The 18,863-nt window shown below is 42.7% G+C and overlaps 2 protein-coding genes across 2 annotated transcripts; both read right to left on the bottom strand.

Annotated features, from left to right (window-relative positions):
* Positions 1–4,943: 4,943 nt before the first annotated feature.
* Tas2r60 (taste 2 receptor member 60) lies at positions 4,944–5,906 on the bottom strand. Its single transcript, XM_075953548.1, has one exon. The coding sequence runs from the start codon at positions 5,904–5,906 to the stop codon at positions 4,944–4,946; it is 963 nt and encodes a 320-aa protein (XP_075809663.1).
* A 4,682-nt stretch (positions 5,907–10,588) lies between these two features.
* LOC142838266 (taste receptor type 2 member 143-like) lies at positions 10,589–11,497 on the bottom strand. The gene has a single exon (XM_075953618.1). The coding sequence runs from the start codon at positions 11,495–11,497 to the stop codon at positions 10,589–10,591; it is 909 nt and encodes a 302-aa protein (XP_075809733.1).
* Positions 11,498–18,863: the final 7,366 nt, after the last annotated feature.

The raw sequence follows: 18,863 nt of genomic DNA, 5'->3' as shown, positions 1-18,863 counted from the left end.
AGCGGAATTTCACCAGACCGTGGTGGCACAAGCCTTTAATCCCAGCCCTCAGGAGGCAAAGGCAGGTGGATCTCTGTGAGTTTGAGGTTAGTGTTGTCTGTAAAGTGAGTTCTAGGATAGCCAGGGCTGTTACACAGGGAAACCTTGTCTCAAAACACCAAAAAAAAAAAAAGGAAGAAAGAAACAAATAAACAAACAAACAAACAGGGTTTCTCTGTTTAAGATAATTGAAAAATATATGCATACCTTATAACAACATCAAAGAGATAAGGAATGTATAAAAACATTTCCTTAAATTATTCATTTCTTTATTTGTGTATTCATTTATTGGTTTTTTTATTTACAATCAGTATCTTACTCTAGCCAAACCGACCTGGAACTCACTCTGTAGCCTAGGCTGGCCTTGAGCAAACAGTAATCCTGCTGCCTCAGGCTCCTGAGGATTACAGGTCACATTCGACTCCTTAAAATTTAGAGCTAGTATTTTACAAGATAAAATATAGGGAACAAATTACATCATTTGTAAGAAATAAACAGAGCTTTAAGATGTAGAGCTAGTTCCAGGACAGGCTCCAAAGCTACAGAGAAACCCTGTCTCAAAAAACCAAAAAAAAAAAAAATGTAGGTAACATATTAAATATCATCTACTTGGAAATTATAATGAAGTGGCCTCATCTTTTTCTTCCAGGTTAGAGTGTGAATGTGCTGGAGCACTGCTAAATCATCTTTTCTACCTGGGGTTTACAGTGCTTTGCCTCTCATACATAGCTTTTCACCCACTACTTCATCTTTGTTTTGTTTTCGCAGTACTGAAAATCTGAACTCAAGGCCTTGTGCTTAGCAGGCAAGTACTCAAGCTCTGAGCCCCATCCCCAGCCTGCGCTGTTTTAAGGATGATATCCCATTTCTACCACTTACTAACACAGCACAAATAAACCTAGGTCACAATTTCCTTTTTGCTATGGTATTTAGAAGTCATGCATATAGGGACTGGAGAGATGGCTCAGATTTAGCACGCTTGATGCTCTTGAAGGGGACCTGGGTTACATTGTCAACACCCACACGATAGCTCACAATTGTCTATAACTCTAGTTCCAAGAGATCTGATGCCTTCTTCTGGCCTTGGCATATATTCAGGTAAAAACATTCATATAAAAAATACATAGTCAAGCATAGAAGTTAATGTTCTAGCCCTGTGCTTTATACAAACTAAAAACTCAGTAAATAAGCATTACTAATGTCACCATTGTAATACATGCAGAAATTGGCCAGTGAACAAAGGTAACAATAATAGCAAATTATCATTAAATATTCTTAAATGCAGCAAACTTTGCTTCTTATCTTTTGCTGTGAGCTCAAGCTCCAAATGAACTTGTCTCTGTGGATAGGCCATTCAGATTCTAGGCTTCTCTTAGCTAATGATGTGAAACCCAAAAGGAACAAAGAAAAGCGTATATAGGGCAGCCTGGAGAGGAAGACTGGGTGAGTAACAAAGGCAAGAACTGGCTTCTTATGAGATGTGATAGGAAGTACCTAATAGCCGATGATGCACAGTTGCTTAGCAACATGCTAATGTATTTTAAAAGGATGAACAGCTATCACAAAATGGTATGTGCACTCTCACCTCTACATTTTTTTATTCCTCCATGGTACATTCTTGAGATAGAAAATTAAACAAAGACTTGGATTCTAGAAAGTTAGCCCCTGACTTAATGAAAGGGTTATCGCTTAAACCTAGCCAAAGAGTCACAGGCAGCTCACACAAACTGAGCAGGCAAATGCATGTGTGTCCTAGTTGGCTGTCAGGTGCCCTGGTCCATCTATGTAAGGCAGTAAGTGCTTATACACATTGCAGAGCACACACGGAAGAGCATCAGTTACCCATCCCTGTAAAAGTTAATATCTCCTAGGAAATACACAGCTTACAAATAATGGCACCATGAGATAGAATTCAGGTCACAACCGGAGAATACTAACTTGCATATCCTCAAAAGTGGGAAAGATCAAACCTTGGGGATCGCACAGAAAGGCTTCGGTGGGCAAGGAGCATATGGAACAACCTTTAAAAGCCAAGAAGAAAGGCAAAAAGTTGACTGGGATTCTGACAGGTACATGTGATAGAGAAATGTTTCCCAGTGGCAGGGAGCAGCTTCAGGTTCACTCACCACAGTGACGTTCCTAGTTCACTGAATTCACTAATTCCAGGATTCTCCTGGAAGATGACAGATTGTAGAGGCACTTGAGTACCATGTTCAGAGGCCTGCATTTGGTCTGATAGGCACCAAGAGCTGCTTATGTATTCTTGGAATAGATCGGAGTTTTGACTTCCAGAGATTAGCGTGGTAATGGCAGTCATCTTAGTATAGCAGTGTTACAGTAAAATACCGGAGGCTAGGCTGTTTTCTTTCATAACCGATATTTTATTGGTTGTGTTAAGATACACTGACAATTCATACATAATTATTAATACACATAATGAAGACAATCAAAAAGCCATGTATTATGCTATTTTTTTCAAACAATGTTTCTAACAACTTTCCAATATAGAAACAATTCAGCACTTGGAAGTAAAGACGGAAGATTATCCTCAGCTCCATAATGGTCCTGACTAACTGAGCTACATGAGACCTTATCTCATGTTAAGAGTACTTGCAGCCCTCGCAGAGGACCCAGGTTTGCTTCCCAGAACCTATATAGCAACTCAAAATTGTTTGTAACTCCAGTTCTCAAAAGATCTCACCCTCCTCTGGTCTCCATGGGCAACATGCACACATGGTTCACAGACATACTTTGAGAAAAACCCTCATCCACATAAAATAAAAATAAATTAATCTTTTTAGAGTATACATACATATGAAAGAAATTTTCTTGAATATAATATTTATTAACATCCTCAAATATTGATAAGCTATTATTTACGGTGACAATTTTATAATATATATATGGTGAGAGGGAGTTGGTAGAGAAACAAGGAAGGAGTGTGTGTGTGTGTGTGTGTGTGTGTGTGTGTTTGTGTGTGTGTAACCTACTACATCCTTTCAGTTCTGCTGTGCTTCAGCGATGACCTCTTGGATTTGGACAACCTATATGGAGTTTATCCCTGAAAACAACTGAGTCTCCTTCTCTTAGTAACCATCAACCACCTGTATATCTTCACCTAGGGGTGGGACAATGTAGAATTTCCCCTGTTCATATTACCTTGCCCACAGTGCTGTTCTTATGCTGGTTTTGTTTAGATACCAAGTGGGGAATGAAAACTTAGAAGTTTGAATTTACCCCCATTTAAGTGGTAGAACAATGCTGTGCCAGGACAATGGGAGGGGCTAGTAGGAACACAAGGAAAGAACACCGAAGGGCGGGGGTAGAAGGAACCTGAATTTGTTGTGTGTGAAATGCTCATGAACTGGTAGGTGATAAAATTCAGCAAGTGAGAGAAAATACAGGTTTAGAGTTTGGTAATTACCCACCTGGAGGCCGTATCTGAACAGGAAGGAGTGAGATGGGATTGGATTCTAGACAATTAAGGGCATAGATCATAGCTAACCATGTTTGCAATCTTTTTCTTAACCCTTTACAAAGATTACATAGAACTTTTGTTTAAAAAAAAAAAAACAGTTTCCTAAGAAACCATTTGCTATCAAGAGAGGTAGACACCAAAAGCTATAGGAGAATGGGAGTCAGGATAATGTAAAATGAGTAGGCGATCATATGTGTTCTCAGAGAAACATACTTCAATAGCTTGGAAGGAGGAGCAAAGGCAAGCTCAACAAGGAACTGGTTGGCAACTGGTCCCTTGGTGAGAAAATTAGGGGAGGGAATGTTTTTGTTTTTCAGAAAAGAAACTTCAGAAGAGTATTTGTTGCAGAAGAAAAGAGTAATAAAAAGAGAATGGTTGCAAAATGTAAAAGGACATTTTTGTCTTAGTTGAAGGACTAGAGAAGAGCAATGTGGCCAAGAGCACAAAGGTCAATCTGGAAAATCCAAAAGGGATTTCTCTTCTAACACAGAGGAGCTGGGAGGAGCAGCTGCAAACAGAAAGTAAAGCTGTCTGAGAGATGTTCAAGGGACCAGAAGTTGAGAGATGTCTGTTTGAAGAGCTCAAAAGATAACTAGTGTAGGGAAGCAGAAATGCAGTCTGCAGTTCCTCAGTCTTTCTGTTCTTAAGCCTAGGTTCCATCGACACAGATGATCTTGTCCATATCAAAAGCTTCAGCCCATCCCTATATCAACATAAGAGAAAGGTAAGTCTGAGCCACAACTGAAAATTTACAGAAAAGACTCAGAAATCAGACCATTGCAGAGGACTTTGATGATAAACGGATCCAAGACCCTGGGCTTTCAGAGGGATCTCAGAAGGTCATCTGAGAATATAAACATTCAAGATGGCATACACTGCTGTACCCAAGCACCAAGTATACCATGGTCTGTCTAGAGAATTTAGAGCAGGGACGACTTTGTTTTGTGTCTGATGATGGAAAGAAATCTCCGTGGCAAATGGCTCAACTGCTGAGAAGCAGGGAAAAGGAAGAGTGGTTCACAGGAGTGCCTCCAGAGGGAAAGAAGAAGACGTTATAAGCATCTTTTCCAGTCTGACTCAGCACTGGAATTATCATTTGGTGTGTGAGGGTCTCTTCACCCAGTTCCCAGGGGATAATCTTAATCTCCAAAAGATATATCACAGTGACTGTCAAAACTCTCTGGTCCTGTGATGACATCAAGCCCCACAGATAACATGATGCGTATCAGTGACTCTGTTCATTTTCAGGGTCTTGGAGGCCACCTTGAATCCTATTGCACTGAGGTTATTCATGGATCAGTATGTGTACCAAACTGGGAATAAATACCAAACCTAACATAAAAAAGAAGCTACGTCCTCTGCTTTCATGCCTTCTGACCAACTGTGCATGGTTATCATCAGCCACCATTCCGGCTGCCCCGGATCTTCAGCAGCATCTCCTCTTCACTGCTACCTTCAACCCAGGGTTGCTGAAGAGAATGACAATGGGGTGTATCACTGTGCACAGATGAATCACCACCTGCCACACCCAGTACCTGAATTCCTGAAAGAGTGTACTGCTGTCAGAACTAAGTATCAGGGTCAGAAAACAGGAGATGAAAAGGATGATGAAGGAGAGGAGGATGAGGAGAGCTTTCACGTGGGCCTGTGCTCTAACATCCCGAAGTCCCGAGGTCAAGAGAGTCTTCTTTGTGTGTTTCATCAAAGATACTAGGAGCAAAATCATGAAAATGCTAAAGATAGCAGTAGGGATTGTCCACATAATCATCTTTACGTAAAAGAAGTAGAATTTCTCTAATGAGACTCTTAAGCTATTCCCTGTGACATTCCAAGGTTGTTGGTCACTCTTTAGAAAGTTCTTATATATCAGATAATTGCCTATGAAACACAGGATACTAGTTAGGCTCGACATGCCCACAGCACTGAGTAGCATCCATGGTACCCACCCAGGCACCTTGAACTTTAACCAGACAAAGACAGGGTGGGTTAAGGTTGAAATCTTCACACAATAGAAGAAGCCTAGCAAGGAGCAGAACCAGATGGTTACAGCAGTCAGGAAGTCCCACATTATATTTAGGAGCTGAATTACAACGTTGTATGGGAAGATGGTTGGATTCAGGAAAACATAAATATTCTTACCTATCACCACCCATTGCAGACAGAAGCGACCAGCTGCTAGACTGATCAGCAACATATTATGAGCTGACAGTGTTCTCCGGAGCAACCATTTCATGCCCAGGGCTATAATGATAGATCCATTGCCTACCACTGCCACCAGGCACAGCAGAATTAAAGTGATAAATAAAGTGGTGACTGTCTTATCAACAGTCTGACATTCCAGAACTGTGTGACCTCTGCTCATTTCTCCTGTGGACGTGATGGGTCTCATGAAGGGCTACTTGTTGGTCTAAGAAGTATCTCCAATATGTTTGTCTCTCCACATGCCTTAAGTGTAGACGTGAAGCCAGAGGTGAGGATGCAGCCTCTCTGAGGAGGATGAAAAGGTTTCTTCTCTTCTGAACAGATGCAAATATTGCCAAGGCTGAGTTTCCAAAGTCTACCTGCCTGCTTGTGAATTTGCCTGCTCTCTTGCCTATCCCCTACCCATTGTCAACATCAGTGTGAATAATGTATCAGGCCCTTGCAAATGGTGTCTCTTACATAGGCAGCTGCACTTCTCTAAGCTGATACCTAACACCACACACCTGGAGCTACTTGGTAATAAGATCTACAGAACATGAATCCTACTGAATAGCAGAGCTCATGTTCATGATGGGGGGGGGGGGGTGATTGTTAGGTTCTCAACATTGTTCTAGATGCCCCCCCAAGTGTTTAGTTCTGACAGCAACCCTATGAAAGAGGTGCAGTAAGAATATCCCTTTAGGCTTGGTGGTGGTGGTGGCACACGCCTTTAATCCCAGCACTCAGGAGGCAAAGGCAGGCAGATCTCTCTGAGTTCAAGGTCACCCTGATCTACAAGAACTAGTTCCAGGACAGGTAGAGCTGTTACACAGAGAAACCCTGTCTTGAAAAAAAAAAGAAAGAAAGAAGGAAGGAAGGAATAAAGGAAGGAAGGAAGGAAGGAAGGAAGGAAGGAAGGAAGGAAGGAAGGAAGGAAGGAAGGAAGGGAAAGAAAAGAAAAGAAAAAATAATCCTTTTACATAGAGTCAGAAACTGATTCAAACTTCTCTCCTGAGAGAGCTTACTTAGCTGTAATCAGCTGAGGATTCAGCATCCCAGAATAGAGCAGGAGAGACAGTACACAGAATGAAGAGGAAATTTCTCAAAAAAAAAATAGATAATGTTCTCTCAGCAGTGACTTTCACAATGGCGTCTCAACAAGAGAGCTGTAAACCAATGGAACAGGCAGTGAGCAGCCTGCTCAGAGGCAGACTTCAACCCAAGTCCCACTTCTCACTGTGAGTGTCTGATTATGCCAGGGAGCCCCTGTTTCTTTATGCCCCTCTCTAGCATGTGAAAAGTACTTGTTCTAATATACAGACTTTCCTTGCTGGATATGGCTACGTAAAGACATCAAGGGTGATTCCATAGACAAAAGAAGTGAAGCCTCAAGTAATACTGTTTCTAGGACCAGCGCCTCTCACCACAGTTAGCAACATTACTCACCTCTCCAACTTCTTCTACCTTAGCAACTATGGATTCTATTTAGATCCGCATTCTTTTGCCCATTAAAGCTTTAAGAGAGTAGAGTGGCTCAAGGTAACTGCTTGCCAACAAGCCTGGAGACCTGAGTTCCTTCCCTGGAAACCACACAAAGGTGAAAGGAGAGAACCAGCTCCACGAAGCTGTCTTCTGGTCTCCACATAGGACACCTTGCTGAGAGCGTGGGTGCACACATATACACAAACAAATAAAAACATTAAATTAAAAAAAAAGATTACCAGGACTGGGGAAATGGCTCAGGAAGTGCTTGCCACACGAGTATGAAGATCTGAACTTTCTCCCCAGCAACCATGGAAAACTCTAAGATTTAATGAGAACCTGCAATCTGCCTGCTGGGTATGGGAGACACAAGGAATTCTGGGATTGGTCACCAGCCTAGTCGGGGATGGGTTGAACTCCTTGTTCAGGAAGAGATCCTATCTCAAGGGTAAAGGAAGGAAGGCACACAAAATTAGCACAGTGATTCTATCTTCCTGTGAAAATGCCACTTCCCAGGGAACAGCGTTCCAAACTTTCTTCTGTGTCTGGTTTCCTTGGCTGACTCTTGACTGTTTTCTACTGGAACCTGGAAAAATGAGGCAGACTGGGTCTTTGAACTCTGAAGTGTGTGCAGCCACAAACCGTATAGGGTGGGAAAACTCCTATCTCTTCCTTCTTCCTCCTACACAGTGGATGGCTCATAAGATTAAGGATGTACAATTAACCTCCATTGCCTTAACAGGTATTTGTAAGCATCTCCTATAAAGGTATGAAGAGCACCGGGCTACAACAGAGAATTAGCTGCCATCAGAGTGATTTCATGCACAAATCACAAACCACAAACATTTACTGTGCGTATATTATATGCAAATTAAATTCATTCAAAAAGCTGAGGAGTCTTTTCTATTTAAATACATAATGCATTTTATGGTGTGCTCCTAACATTTACTTACTATATTTTTTTGTGTAGGAGTGTTTTTGCATAAATGTATGAACATGCACCATGTGTATGCCTGGTGTCCGTAAGAGCTTATCAGATCTCTTAGAACTGGAGTTACAGATGGCTGGGAGCTACCATGTGGGTGCTAGGAGCTGAATCTGGATCCTCTGCAAGAGCAGTATGTGCTCTTACCACTAAGTCATCTCTGCAGCCTCATATTCTACAGTGATTTTCATCATTTCTGCTTTCTCTTATTTAGATTTGGCTTTTAGGTAGACACAAAGTCTGATAATTTTGAGTTTTTCATAGTCTTTTTTTTTTTTCTTTCATCAAGACAGGGTTTCTCTGTGTAGCAGCTCTTGGCTGTCCTGAGAAACTCACTCTGTAGACCAGGCTGGCCTTGAACTCACAGAAATCCGCCTGCCTCTACCTCCCAAGTGCTTGGATTAAAGATATGCACCACCACCATTGGTTCATAGCCTGTATAAGAGTAAATATGAAAGTAGTTTGATAAGAATCTAGAATGATGTCCTGGATAGAGATTTTTAACTCAGTGTTCTGCATTAGAAAGATTAAAAGAGAAAACAGCTGTCTTTTAAATGCTATGTATCTTTCTACTCATTCCCAAGAACTCTTAAAGGGTTCAGCAGGGCTGGTTACATGATTTACCATGTAAAGGCACTTGCTACCAAGCCTAACAAGCTGAGTTCGATCCCCAAGACCCGCATGGTGGAATGAGAAACGCTATTTCTCAAAGCCATCCTCTGGCTTCCACAGCCTACCATATCACGTGCCCCCCATTCTCAACACATACGCACCATAAATAAGTGTTGAAAATATTGTGGAGATGAATAAAATGCTGTGCTGTATGTCAGAAGAGTAAGGCAAAGGTAAAGGCAGTAGAAACACAAGGATGTAGCCTGGAAAGATAGCTTTATGGTTAAGGAGTGCTTAGTGCTTGCTGCTCTTTCAGGGGGACCCAAAAACTGGTTCCTAGCACCCATGTCAGCAGGCTCACACAGCCCATAACTGGAGCCTCCTGGCCTTGGTGGGCATTCACACATGCACACACACACACACCACGTAGTAATTTCAAAAGAAATGCACATATATTAAGTACTATGCTTGAGTTCCACCAGGAATTCACTTGAGGCCATGATGGTGTCTCTGGAAGAAATGGTGGACTAATAAAATGATCCCAGACTCCTCTCTGCCGCATTAGTGTGCAGATAGATGTTTGCAATCAGGAAGGAGGATGTCATCAGAAACCAGCCATGCTGGCACACCACATTTCAGACTCTAGCACTGTAAGAAATAGTCATGCAGTCTATGATTCCTTGATGCAGAGCCTAAACCAAGCAAGACACAACTATATGCATATTTATTATTATAACCACATTCACTTCACTGTTGTACTGTGTGAATTGTAAAACATGCCCCAAAGGATGGGAACTTAAAATAAAAGTAAATGAAAATTGAAATGGCCATATTTTTCTTTCCTCTCCCAGTATGTCACTTTCCCCAAATTCCAGTCTGTAGAACGTTAACCTGAGCAACAGCATCCAGGAAATGCCCCCTGGGCAAGAGAAGTAGAAATAAGATTATCAAAATTAACAATTGCAGCGTAGCTTGTCCGCTTGCCTATAATCAAAGCACTCAGAAGGCTGAGACAGGAGGATTGTGAGTAACCTGAGCTATGTGAGAACTGATCTCAAAAATGCCAAGGGATAAATTTATAGTTCTGTCCTTGAGTCCTTGTCTAGCACGGGCAGTGCCCAGGGCTGGATGGCCAGCACGAATGCAAAACAAAAGCTGAGAATTTCCTTTGTTTTCCTTCTGTCTTCAATAAGCCAAAGCCTAAACATCTTTCCACATCAGACAGAGCATCTTCACTGAACATGAGGTCATGGGTAGGGTCTGCAGAAGCACAGACTCTTACCGCCCTCAGTCTCCTAGGCCAATCTGAAAAGGGCCTTTTGGTGGGATCAGCCTTAGTCGGGGTACAAATGATGAGGGTGGCACAGATCAGGAAGGGACAGAAAAGAAGGAAATAAGAAGAGAAAAAGTAGAACTGATAAGAGCTGAGGGGGACAGTTGGGGTCACAAGGTGGGTGGCATGCAGGAATCTGTGCCATGGAAGCAACTGATAATGGTTACATGTCTTCCTAGAGGGAGTACAGACAGAAAGGAGGCTCAGAGAATAGGATTTGGATTGCTTTCATAGAGAGACACAGAGGAACTGAGGCCATTGGCTATTAAAAGCCTGGGTGATTTGGAACACTGGCCAGGAACTACTAGAAATGAAGGGGACGAGAGAAACACAGAGAGTTAGGGGGGAAATGTGGAGCATGGGAGTAGTTGAAAAGAAAGAAGGACCAGACCTTATGAATTCTTGCTAGACGTGAGCTCATTTGTCGCAGGACTGACACTGATCACTTGAGAGAAGAGATACCTTTGAACCAAGGCCTTCAAAGCTTAGCGCAGCACGGATGCTTTAAAATCATCTTCAGGCTCTTTCTCAGCTTGGGGTTGCTAAGCATCAGGATAATGGAGTTCAAAGAGATGCCCACGTAGATAATGACTTCTCTGGGCCAAAGCCACTGATTCGGCAAGGTTTGGGTTTTTGTAATAAAACTTATCAGGGACAGAAAAAATAATATATAGAAGATGAAGAAGAAGGTAAGGGATTTTAGAGCCATGGTATGAGCCTGAGTCTGGAGATCACCAGGCTCAGGCCGATGGTCCCTCATCTTCCCCAAGTGCCGGTGCAGTGAGAACATAAGCAAGATAAAGGACACTAGGAACAGGAAGAAAGGAGTGAACCACAAGAGAACTACATGCGACAGGTAAGTGTACCGAAAGAAATCCATTGTCGTGTGGCCAAGAGTGCAGTTCCCAAGGGAATCCTGGGAGATGATCATCTGGATAGCAATGATGTTCCCAGTGGCTGATATAATGCCTGACAGGCCCCCCATGATGAGAGAGCCCAACAGTAGCCTGGGAACTAACCGAGAGATCCTCCACTTGAGCCAAAAGAGGGTAGGGTGGGAGAAGGAGGAGATCTTCACACAGTAGAAGACGGCAAGCCAGGCAGTAAGCCACAAAATGAGAGTGTTGGTGAAGTCCCAGAGGATGCTAAGAATGTTTGCTTGGTAACAGAAACCAAAGGAGGCCAAAAGATTGGTCAGGGTGGATATCCCATGTAGGCAGAACCGGGCAGAAGCAAGAGAGGCCACAATCATGTCAGCTGCTGGCAAGGCCCGGTTCCGCATCCACTCTCTGCCCAACACAATGATTACGAAGCCATTCTGTAACATAGAAGCCAATGACATCAGGCAAAAGATGATCATGAAGATGGTTGTGGGTGTGGAGGGCATCTTGTTGAGCGAGGAGCTGTTCAGACAAGCTCCAGAGCACTGAGACACGGGCACAGGAGGAGACAAAATCTACAGCCAAACCATCGTTGGGACCAGAGACATGGAAACTCTCGCCCTGGATTCATACAAAAGCCCAACCAGCAACAAAGTCCAGTGCCCAAGACTTAAAATGATAATAATGACAGTCTCCCTAGACATGTAAATCACTTCCAGTTCAATGACACCTGCCTCAATTTGCATAACTGGTTTTTGCCCACTCTGCCATAGTCAGGTGCAGGCAAATGTTAGCAGGAAATTCTCCGGAGTACTGGGGAATACTCTCCACTTTTGGAGATTGTTTCTCTCTTTCTCTCTCTCTCTCTCTCTCTCTCTCTCTCTCTCTCTCTCTCTCTCTCTCTCTCTCTCTGTCTCTGTCTCTCTCTCTCTCTCTCTCTCTCTCTCTTCTTTACATTATTTTCATTTATTCTTTGACAATTTCATACGTGTCTCTTGATCATATATATCCCTAATTCACCCTTTCTACACACATCTTTTTCCCCACCTCTGGGTCTCCTTCTTTAGCAGCCCACTGCTTCCAGTTGCTGTTGCCTGAATATACACGAATGTAGGGCCATCCATTGGAGCACAGGCAACCCTCCCTCTCTTTCTCTCTCTCTCTCTCTCTCTCTCTCTCTCTCTCTCTCCTTCCTGTCTTTGGGATTTTTGTTTGTTTTCTTGCTTGCTTTGTATAACTGAGTCCAATGAGTGTTTCCTGTGTAGACAAAAGGTTGAGGGGACGGGGCCTCCCATTACTACATCAACAACCTACCAGTGGCCACACCCCTAAAGAAAATTGACTCTCCACTTAGCTTTAAGCCAGGGGTGTGGCCTCTTGACCCTCCTCTGTCCATGCTGGAATTTTGATTGTCTCGACCTTGGGAGGGCTTTGGGTAAGTAGCCACAGCTGCTAGGAATTCTTAAGTGTAACGGCCCTGTCACGTCCAGAAGATAGCATTTCACGGAAGTCCTCCTCATCCAGGCTATATGTTCTTTTTACCACCTCCTCCATGATGATCTCTGGGCTTTGGTTAAGGAGAGTGATACAAATGTCCAATTTAGAATTGAGTCTCAGAATCACTTATTCTCAGAACTTTAGCAGTTAGGAATTTCTGCATTAACTATAACTACTACAAAGGGGGAATTCTTTGACTATCATTGAGAGTAGCACAAATCTTGGGGTATAAATAAAGCACAGATATTTAGAAGGCAGTTTGATAATCCTTGATAGAATCTATGATTCCCCAGCTGTTGGAGAATATTATTTTAAAATGTGTGACTTTTGTTTATGTTGTACTTCAGTCTGTGAAGCTGTGACTCTTTGCCTATCTAAAACACCTGATGGTCCCAATAAAGAGCTAAATAGCCAATAGTGAGGCAGGAGCAAGGATAGGCAGGGCTGGCAGGCAGAGAGAATAAACAGGGGAAATCTTGAAAGGAGAAGAAGAAGCAACCAAGAACAAGGGGAGGAGGACGTCAGGGGCTAGCCACCCAGCCAGTCACGGAGTAAGAGGAAAAGAAAAAGAAAAGGCCCAGAGGCAAAAAGTATTTGGGGATAATGTAAGTTAAGAAAAATGGACAAGAGACAAGCCGAGCAAAGGCTGGGCATTCCTAACTAAGAACTCCTAACTAAGAGAATTCCTAACTCTGTGTGTGATTTATTTGAGAGCTGGGTGGAGGGCCCCTAAAAATACCAAAAGGGTAAGACATCAAACAACACCCAGCCAGGTACTTTTGACCAAAAATACAGTAGTAGACAAGGAATCCTTCCTATATAACAAGCCTCAAATCCAGGCAGAAAACAGTTGGTGACCCCTATAAGCGTCATGCCACTATTGCGCATCTTGCCTGGCAAACACATTGTTTCTTAAATATACCATTTCTTCCAGCATTCTTCCTAAAAGATACTGCTACTCCTATTTCCTTCTCTGAAACTGAACCTACCCCTGAACCTTCATGCCCTGAGTAAATATTTAGTTAGTGCCCTTTAGACACTATGTAAAGGCTTACCCCTAGGTCAGCGACATAGGGAGATTCCACATGTGTAAGGCTTGGAAAATCTCTTTACCCCGTGACTTTAGAGATGCCTATGAGACTCCATAGTAGGATCTCTACTAGAACATGAGCTTCCCTGACATATTACATTCTGGTCTGCTATCCATTACCATTTAGCTTTGATGTGTTTTACAAATAAAATTGATTTGTTCCTAAAATGGCACTGAGAAAACGAGTAGATACAAGGGATAGTGATGAGGAGGAAGGAATGACAGAGAAGGACAAATGTCCCAGAAAATACATCACAGTAGAAGCTGAGGGAATAAAATAAAACCACCAAGAAGAACACAGGACAAATTTGGGACCAAAAGAAGAGTCTGTCTTATGTGAAGTGAGCTTCATTCTACAACAATACCTAAGATCATAATAACTATCTTGCCAGACGACTTGCTGTTCGCTGAGTGATTTATGTCACACAGGTTGTATCTTGTCTTCCTCACCAGCCACACAAAGTTAGCAGTTCAGATCAGTCAACCCAGCTCAGGGGCAGAGGATCTCACCAACGTAAACTAGGCAAGGAAAGAGCCTGTGCACACAAAAAAAACGGGAGAAACCGAGAGGAAAAGAGCAATGAGGAAGTGAAGATGCAGCATAAACAGACGCTGGAACAAAGTCAAGCCAGGCATTCCCTCTTCCGCTGCCAGTAATCCTTGAGTCGGGGTGTCCTAGGACGGCTCACACAGAATGGCCTTACTGCTGATGCTCTAGGATCCCACTCGAGATGCCACAAGTGAGAAATCTGCGTATGAAAGACCGAAGTGAAATGAAAACAAGCATTTGCAGATTCACAATGGAAACTACAGGCTGTACAGCCACATGGGGAACAGTGATTGATTGAAAAGTTGCTTTATTTATTCACTAAATTTTCATAAGATTATCGAAGAAACAATAAGGCACATGGACTGACTGCAGGCAGCTCCAGGGTCTAGGCCGGGTGCCCTGCAGGCTTCCCTCTGGTTCTCCTCGAAGACAGCAGCAGTGAGCAGCCTCTGAGCGTTTCACAATGTTTGGCTCTGCTCAGAATTCCTCGGCCAGAGGCCAACTTCCTGATGTCATCATCGAGCAAGTTGAGGCCATGACACCCACGCCCTGTTGTAGCCATGTGTACATGGTGTGCTCACAAGCACCTTGATGTTACTTGTTCTACTACAGCAGCACACCCCTGGTCAGAACAAGGTTCTTCTTCCCCAGACTTTATCTTCTCTGCAGTTGACAGCGCCAGAGTCTCATGTCTCCATTCCCTCCCATAAAGCGCACTTCAGAACTGGGATGCAGCTGGCTTGTTAGAATGTTTGCCTTGCATGCCTAAGCTCTGAGTTCAATTTCCAGCAGCTGGAAATGGTGGTACAGGCCTGGAATCCCAGCACTCAGGGACTGGAGGCAAGAGGATCAGAAGCTCAATGTCATCCTCAAATGTGTAGTGAATTTGAGGCTAGCTTGGGCTACATGAGAGTCGGTCTCAGAAAAACAAAGAGAAAGAAGAGAAAGAAGAGGGGAAGGAGGATTCTCCCATCACCTGTCCTAGCTCGCAGTGATCCATCTGATAGGTCTCGGAGATCCCCACCCTCTTCACAGTCTACCCCAATCGCTTTGACTATTTTCAACAGTCCTGCAAATACAAAACAGTAATCAAAATATCAAATCTCTTCATGTAATTTTTGGTCTTGTTTCTCTTTCCTAAAGGTGTCTGATGCCTACAGATGAAGCTAATAGATTCTTTTCTGTGACACAATTGGCAATATTGTCTTCCAGGATGATGCCCGAGTCCCCTCAGAGAGGACTAATGTCAAATAAGTCACAGCGGGATCTTGGATTCCAGACGGAAAATTCTGCAAAGAGCTATGCACATTTCCTTCTTTTTAGCTCTCTACACCAATAAATGTTTCTGTTTGTTCGTTTCTGTTCATTAATTTTTCATCTTGTTTTTTCTTTTCCTTATTACATTGTAATGCATTGTGTCATCTTGGAGACATGTAAAAATGTGTTACAGTTGACAAGGTTTGTTAAATCTTCTGCCCACTCTCCATTGACCCTTTAGGTGCCCTGTGGTGAGTGCATAAATGCTTCCATATTTTTACATGGTTTCTGCAGGCAGCAGGGCCAGGAAAAGGTGGGTGAAGAAGGAAATAATGTCTTAATGTCTAAGCAGTAAACACATTTTAGCCAAACTATGTATAAATGTCAGAGTTATTTTTCTTAAAATGTTCTAAATACCTGTTTCTCGCCCTACAAACATCTCCTCATTCTCTTTAGGTAAATAATTTAAGATTGTAACATTGATTCTAATAAAACATCACTAGAAAATAGAATTTTATCTCTGTAAGAACAAATGTGGAAAACTACAACAGCCTCATTCATCAAAACACATATCTGAGTAAAAGGGGCTCCAGGCCTCTAACCCCAGACTCAAGAGGAAGAAGTTCAAGCGCAAAGCCAGTTTATACCATTGTGAGAGCCTATCTCAAACACAGAATGGGACCAGAGAGATGACTCAGAGGTTAAAGTCCTTCGTGCTCTTACAGAGGACCGGAGCTCAAGTCTCTGAACGTTGTGTAGCTCACAACTGCCTGAAACTCCAGCTCCAAGGATCTGACATTTTCTCCCGGCCTCTGTGGGCACCAGCACACATGTTGACACCCACATACAGAAACACATACTTAAAAATAAATCTTTAACAAATCAAAAGAAAACAGTTTTTGAAATATCAAAAAATCTTAACATAGCACAAAAAACTACTTAGAGATGGCTAATATTGTTAATATTCAAGTAAGTTTCTATACCATTTTCTTTTCCACTGAAAAGCAGGACGTTCAGGTTATTCTTACAAGTATAAGATTATCCCACAAGGAGAGTCTTCATCCACTTTTATCTTAATCATTAAAGTGGTTCCTTCTCACTTTCTTTTTTAATGTTTATTTTTACTGTTTGTAATTATGCATACATTGGGGGTGGGGAAGTACAATGCCTAAAGAGGTCAAAGGTGTGCAATCTCCTCAAACTGGGGTTACCCTACACGGGTGCTGAGAAGCAAACTCAAGTGCTCTGCGAGGGCAGTAACCAGTGAGCCATCTCTCCCGCCCTTCCTTCTCACTTTCTTACAGCATCTGAATAACCAGGAACAATACCAGAGAATGTTAAAGGAATAAATCGATGTTTCTTCATTAATGCCGTACAGTTTATTAATGTATTACATCTGTGGGAGAGATGATAGTGTTCCAAGCCACTGAGTCCGTGGTTTGAAGGCCCTGTTCCCAGGATGTCCTCATGGGCCCAAACTAAGAGGAAACAGAGAAAGAAAAACCCCCAGCTCTCATCCAGCAGAGCTGATCTATTGACAATTACTTTTTTATACTGAGTTTCCACAGGAGATTTCAAAATCAGGACTTCATTCCATTGCAAAAAAAATAAAAATCTGAAACTATTGTCCTCAACCAAAACTCAAACAAACGGCCAAGGACAGATAGGACCTGGGTTTCGTTGCTGTCTCGTTCATTTCTCAAAACTCTTCTAAAATGCCAGCAAAAGGATTTTTAAAAATTATTCTAGAGCATCAAGCCATAATAACAGAGAGAATGGAAAACAAAACTCATTTGGAAATCTGAAAAGTAGATGGACAAGCAATCAAAGACACAGTCTCTCTGTGAGAACCGAATCCTTCATGAGTGGAAGAGAGAGTCGGGAATGAGCCCAGCCTGTACTAGGGGAAAATGGCGCCAGCCGCCTCTGGAGGAAAGAGAAGAGCCAGTTTAGAATGAGGATTGCAAGAACTGGGCTCAGTGGTAGAGCTTTTGCCTGACATGCAGAAGGCCTCGGGTTTGATTCTCAATGCTACAGGAAAGGGGGAAAGGAAGAGGAGGAGTGGAGAGGAAAGGACCCAGGTTCCTGGATCATCTCCCTGTTTTGCGCCCTCCCCTCGCCCTAGGAAAAGATGTAAGCATTTTCTCTGTATAGGGTAAAGAGGCTCTCTTATCTGCATTGTCCGAGTTGAAAGAAGAGAACATACTTAAAGCAGGGAGACTGGATGAACAGCTGTGTTTCCCTTTGATGAAGGAAAATTGCATTGATCCAGACCTCTTTATCTGGGTGCTCAAATGCAAAGGTGAATTCCTCCTGATTTACAAGGTTAAGCCCATTTTTTTTCTGACATCACACCCGTGTGAACGCTATGAAAATTTGGTTGAAATCACACTTTGGGTTTTGTGTTTGAGCTTTTTCCAGGCCAGGGATACACAGTTGGGATGTTGGGAAGCTCCTAGACAACTGTGTAGTCCCAAGGGTCACATCCAATCCTCTGCAGATTGCCGGGCTGTCCAGCTGTGCTACTCAGCAGTTTAGATATATTAACTCTACTTTTGACTAACTCTGTTTTCAACTGACAATGGCTGGACTGGGATGTGGCCACATGTAGGTCAAGAAGCAACTTCACAAACTTTATAGACAGACTTCCAAAGAAAGATGTTTATTTTCCACACAGTAAATACATAAAATGCAATCACTTCGCTATAATGATAAATGAAATCAGGATGGCCTCTGGAAAAGGATGCAACTGAAGACCATTTAAGTAAAAGAGATCATCTCAGAAAGACAAGAATTGCATGTTTTCTCTTATACAAAGATTCTAGGTTCAGTGTGTGTGTGTGTGTGTGTGTGTGTGTGTGTGTGTGTGCATGTCTGTGTGCTTGTGTGTGTACACGTGCTTGTCCAAATGAACCTAAAAAGGAAACTGAGGAAGGGGTTTAAAGAGATCTTGAGGGAGCAGAGAGGGAGGGAAAAGAGAGAGAGAGAAAGATGAAGTACAAGAAAGGCAGAAAGAGGAACTATTGTAGAGAGAAATGGGGACAGGGAAGGACAGAAGAAAAGGAAGATGACGAAGAATAAAGAGTATAATGGCATATAGATTATAGATATGAAAATGCTCTGACAAAATCTATTATATTTATGATAATGCAAGAACTAAAATCAAGAAAACGTTAATTCTACATCTGCTTTTCTGGGGAGCCACTGCAGAGCATATTCTCCAATGTCAGAGGATCTGCTGGGGCAAAGGAAGGCATGGTTGTAGCTCTAAGATGTGCAGAGACTAGGGCACTACAGCGATGAGACAGAGAGAGAGGTTAGTGCAGAGGGAGGGAAGAAGGGAGGGGAAAAGGAGACAGGGAGGGAGGGGAGCGTGACAAGTTCAAGCTGGAGCAAAGCAAGAGGTTCAGGGAAGACGATCCCAGGCAAATAAAATTCTGTGTACCTGCTTATTCTAGTTTGCTTTCTGTTGCTGTGA

Source organism: Microtus pennsylvanicus, chromosome 19 (assembly GCF_037038515.1).
Source record: "Microtus pennsylvanicus isolate mMicPen1 chromosome 19, mMicPen1.hap1, whole genome shotgun sequence".
NCBI lineage: Eukaryota > Metazoa > Chordata > Mammalia > Rodentia > Cricetidae > Microtus > Microtus pennsylvanicus.
The sequence above is the reverse complement of the archived record's forward strand: the minus strand, read 5'-3'. Positions and strand labels throughout refer to the sequence as shown.

Excerpts from the sequence above, each read along its gene's own strand:
- LOC142838266 (XM_075953618.1), bottom strand. The coding sequence starts at position 11,497 with ATGCCCTCCACACCCACAACCATCTTCATGATCATCTTTTGCCTGATG.
- Tas2r60 (XM_075953548.1), bottom strand. The coding sequence starts at position 5,906 with ATGAGACCCATCACGTCCACAGGAGAAATGAGCAGAGGTCACACAGTT.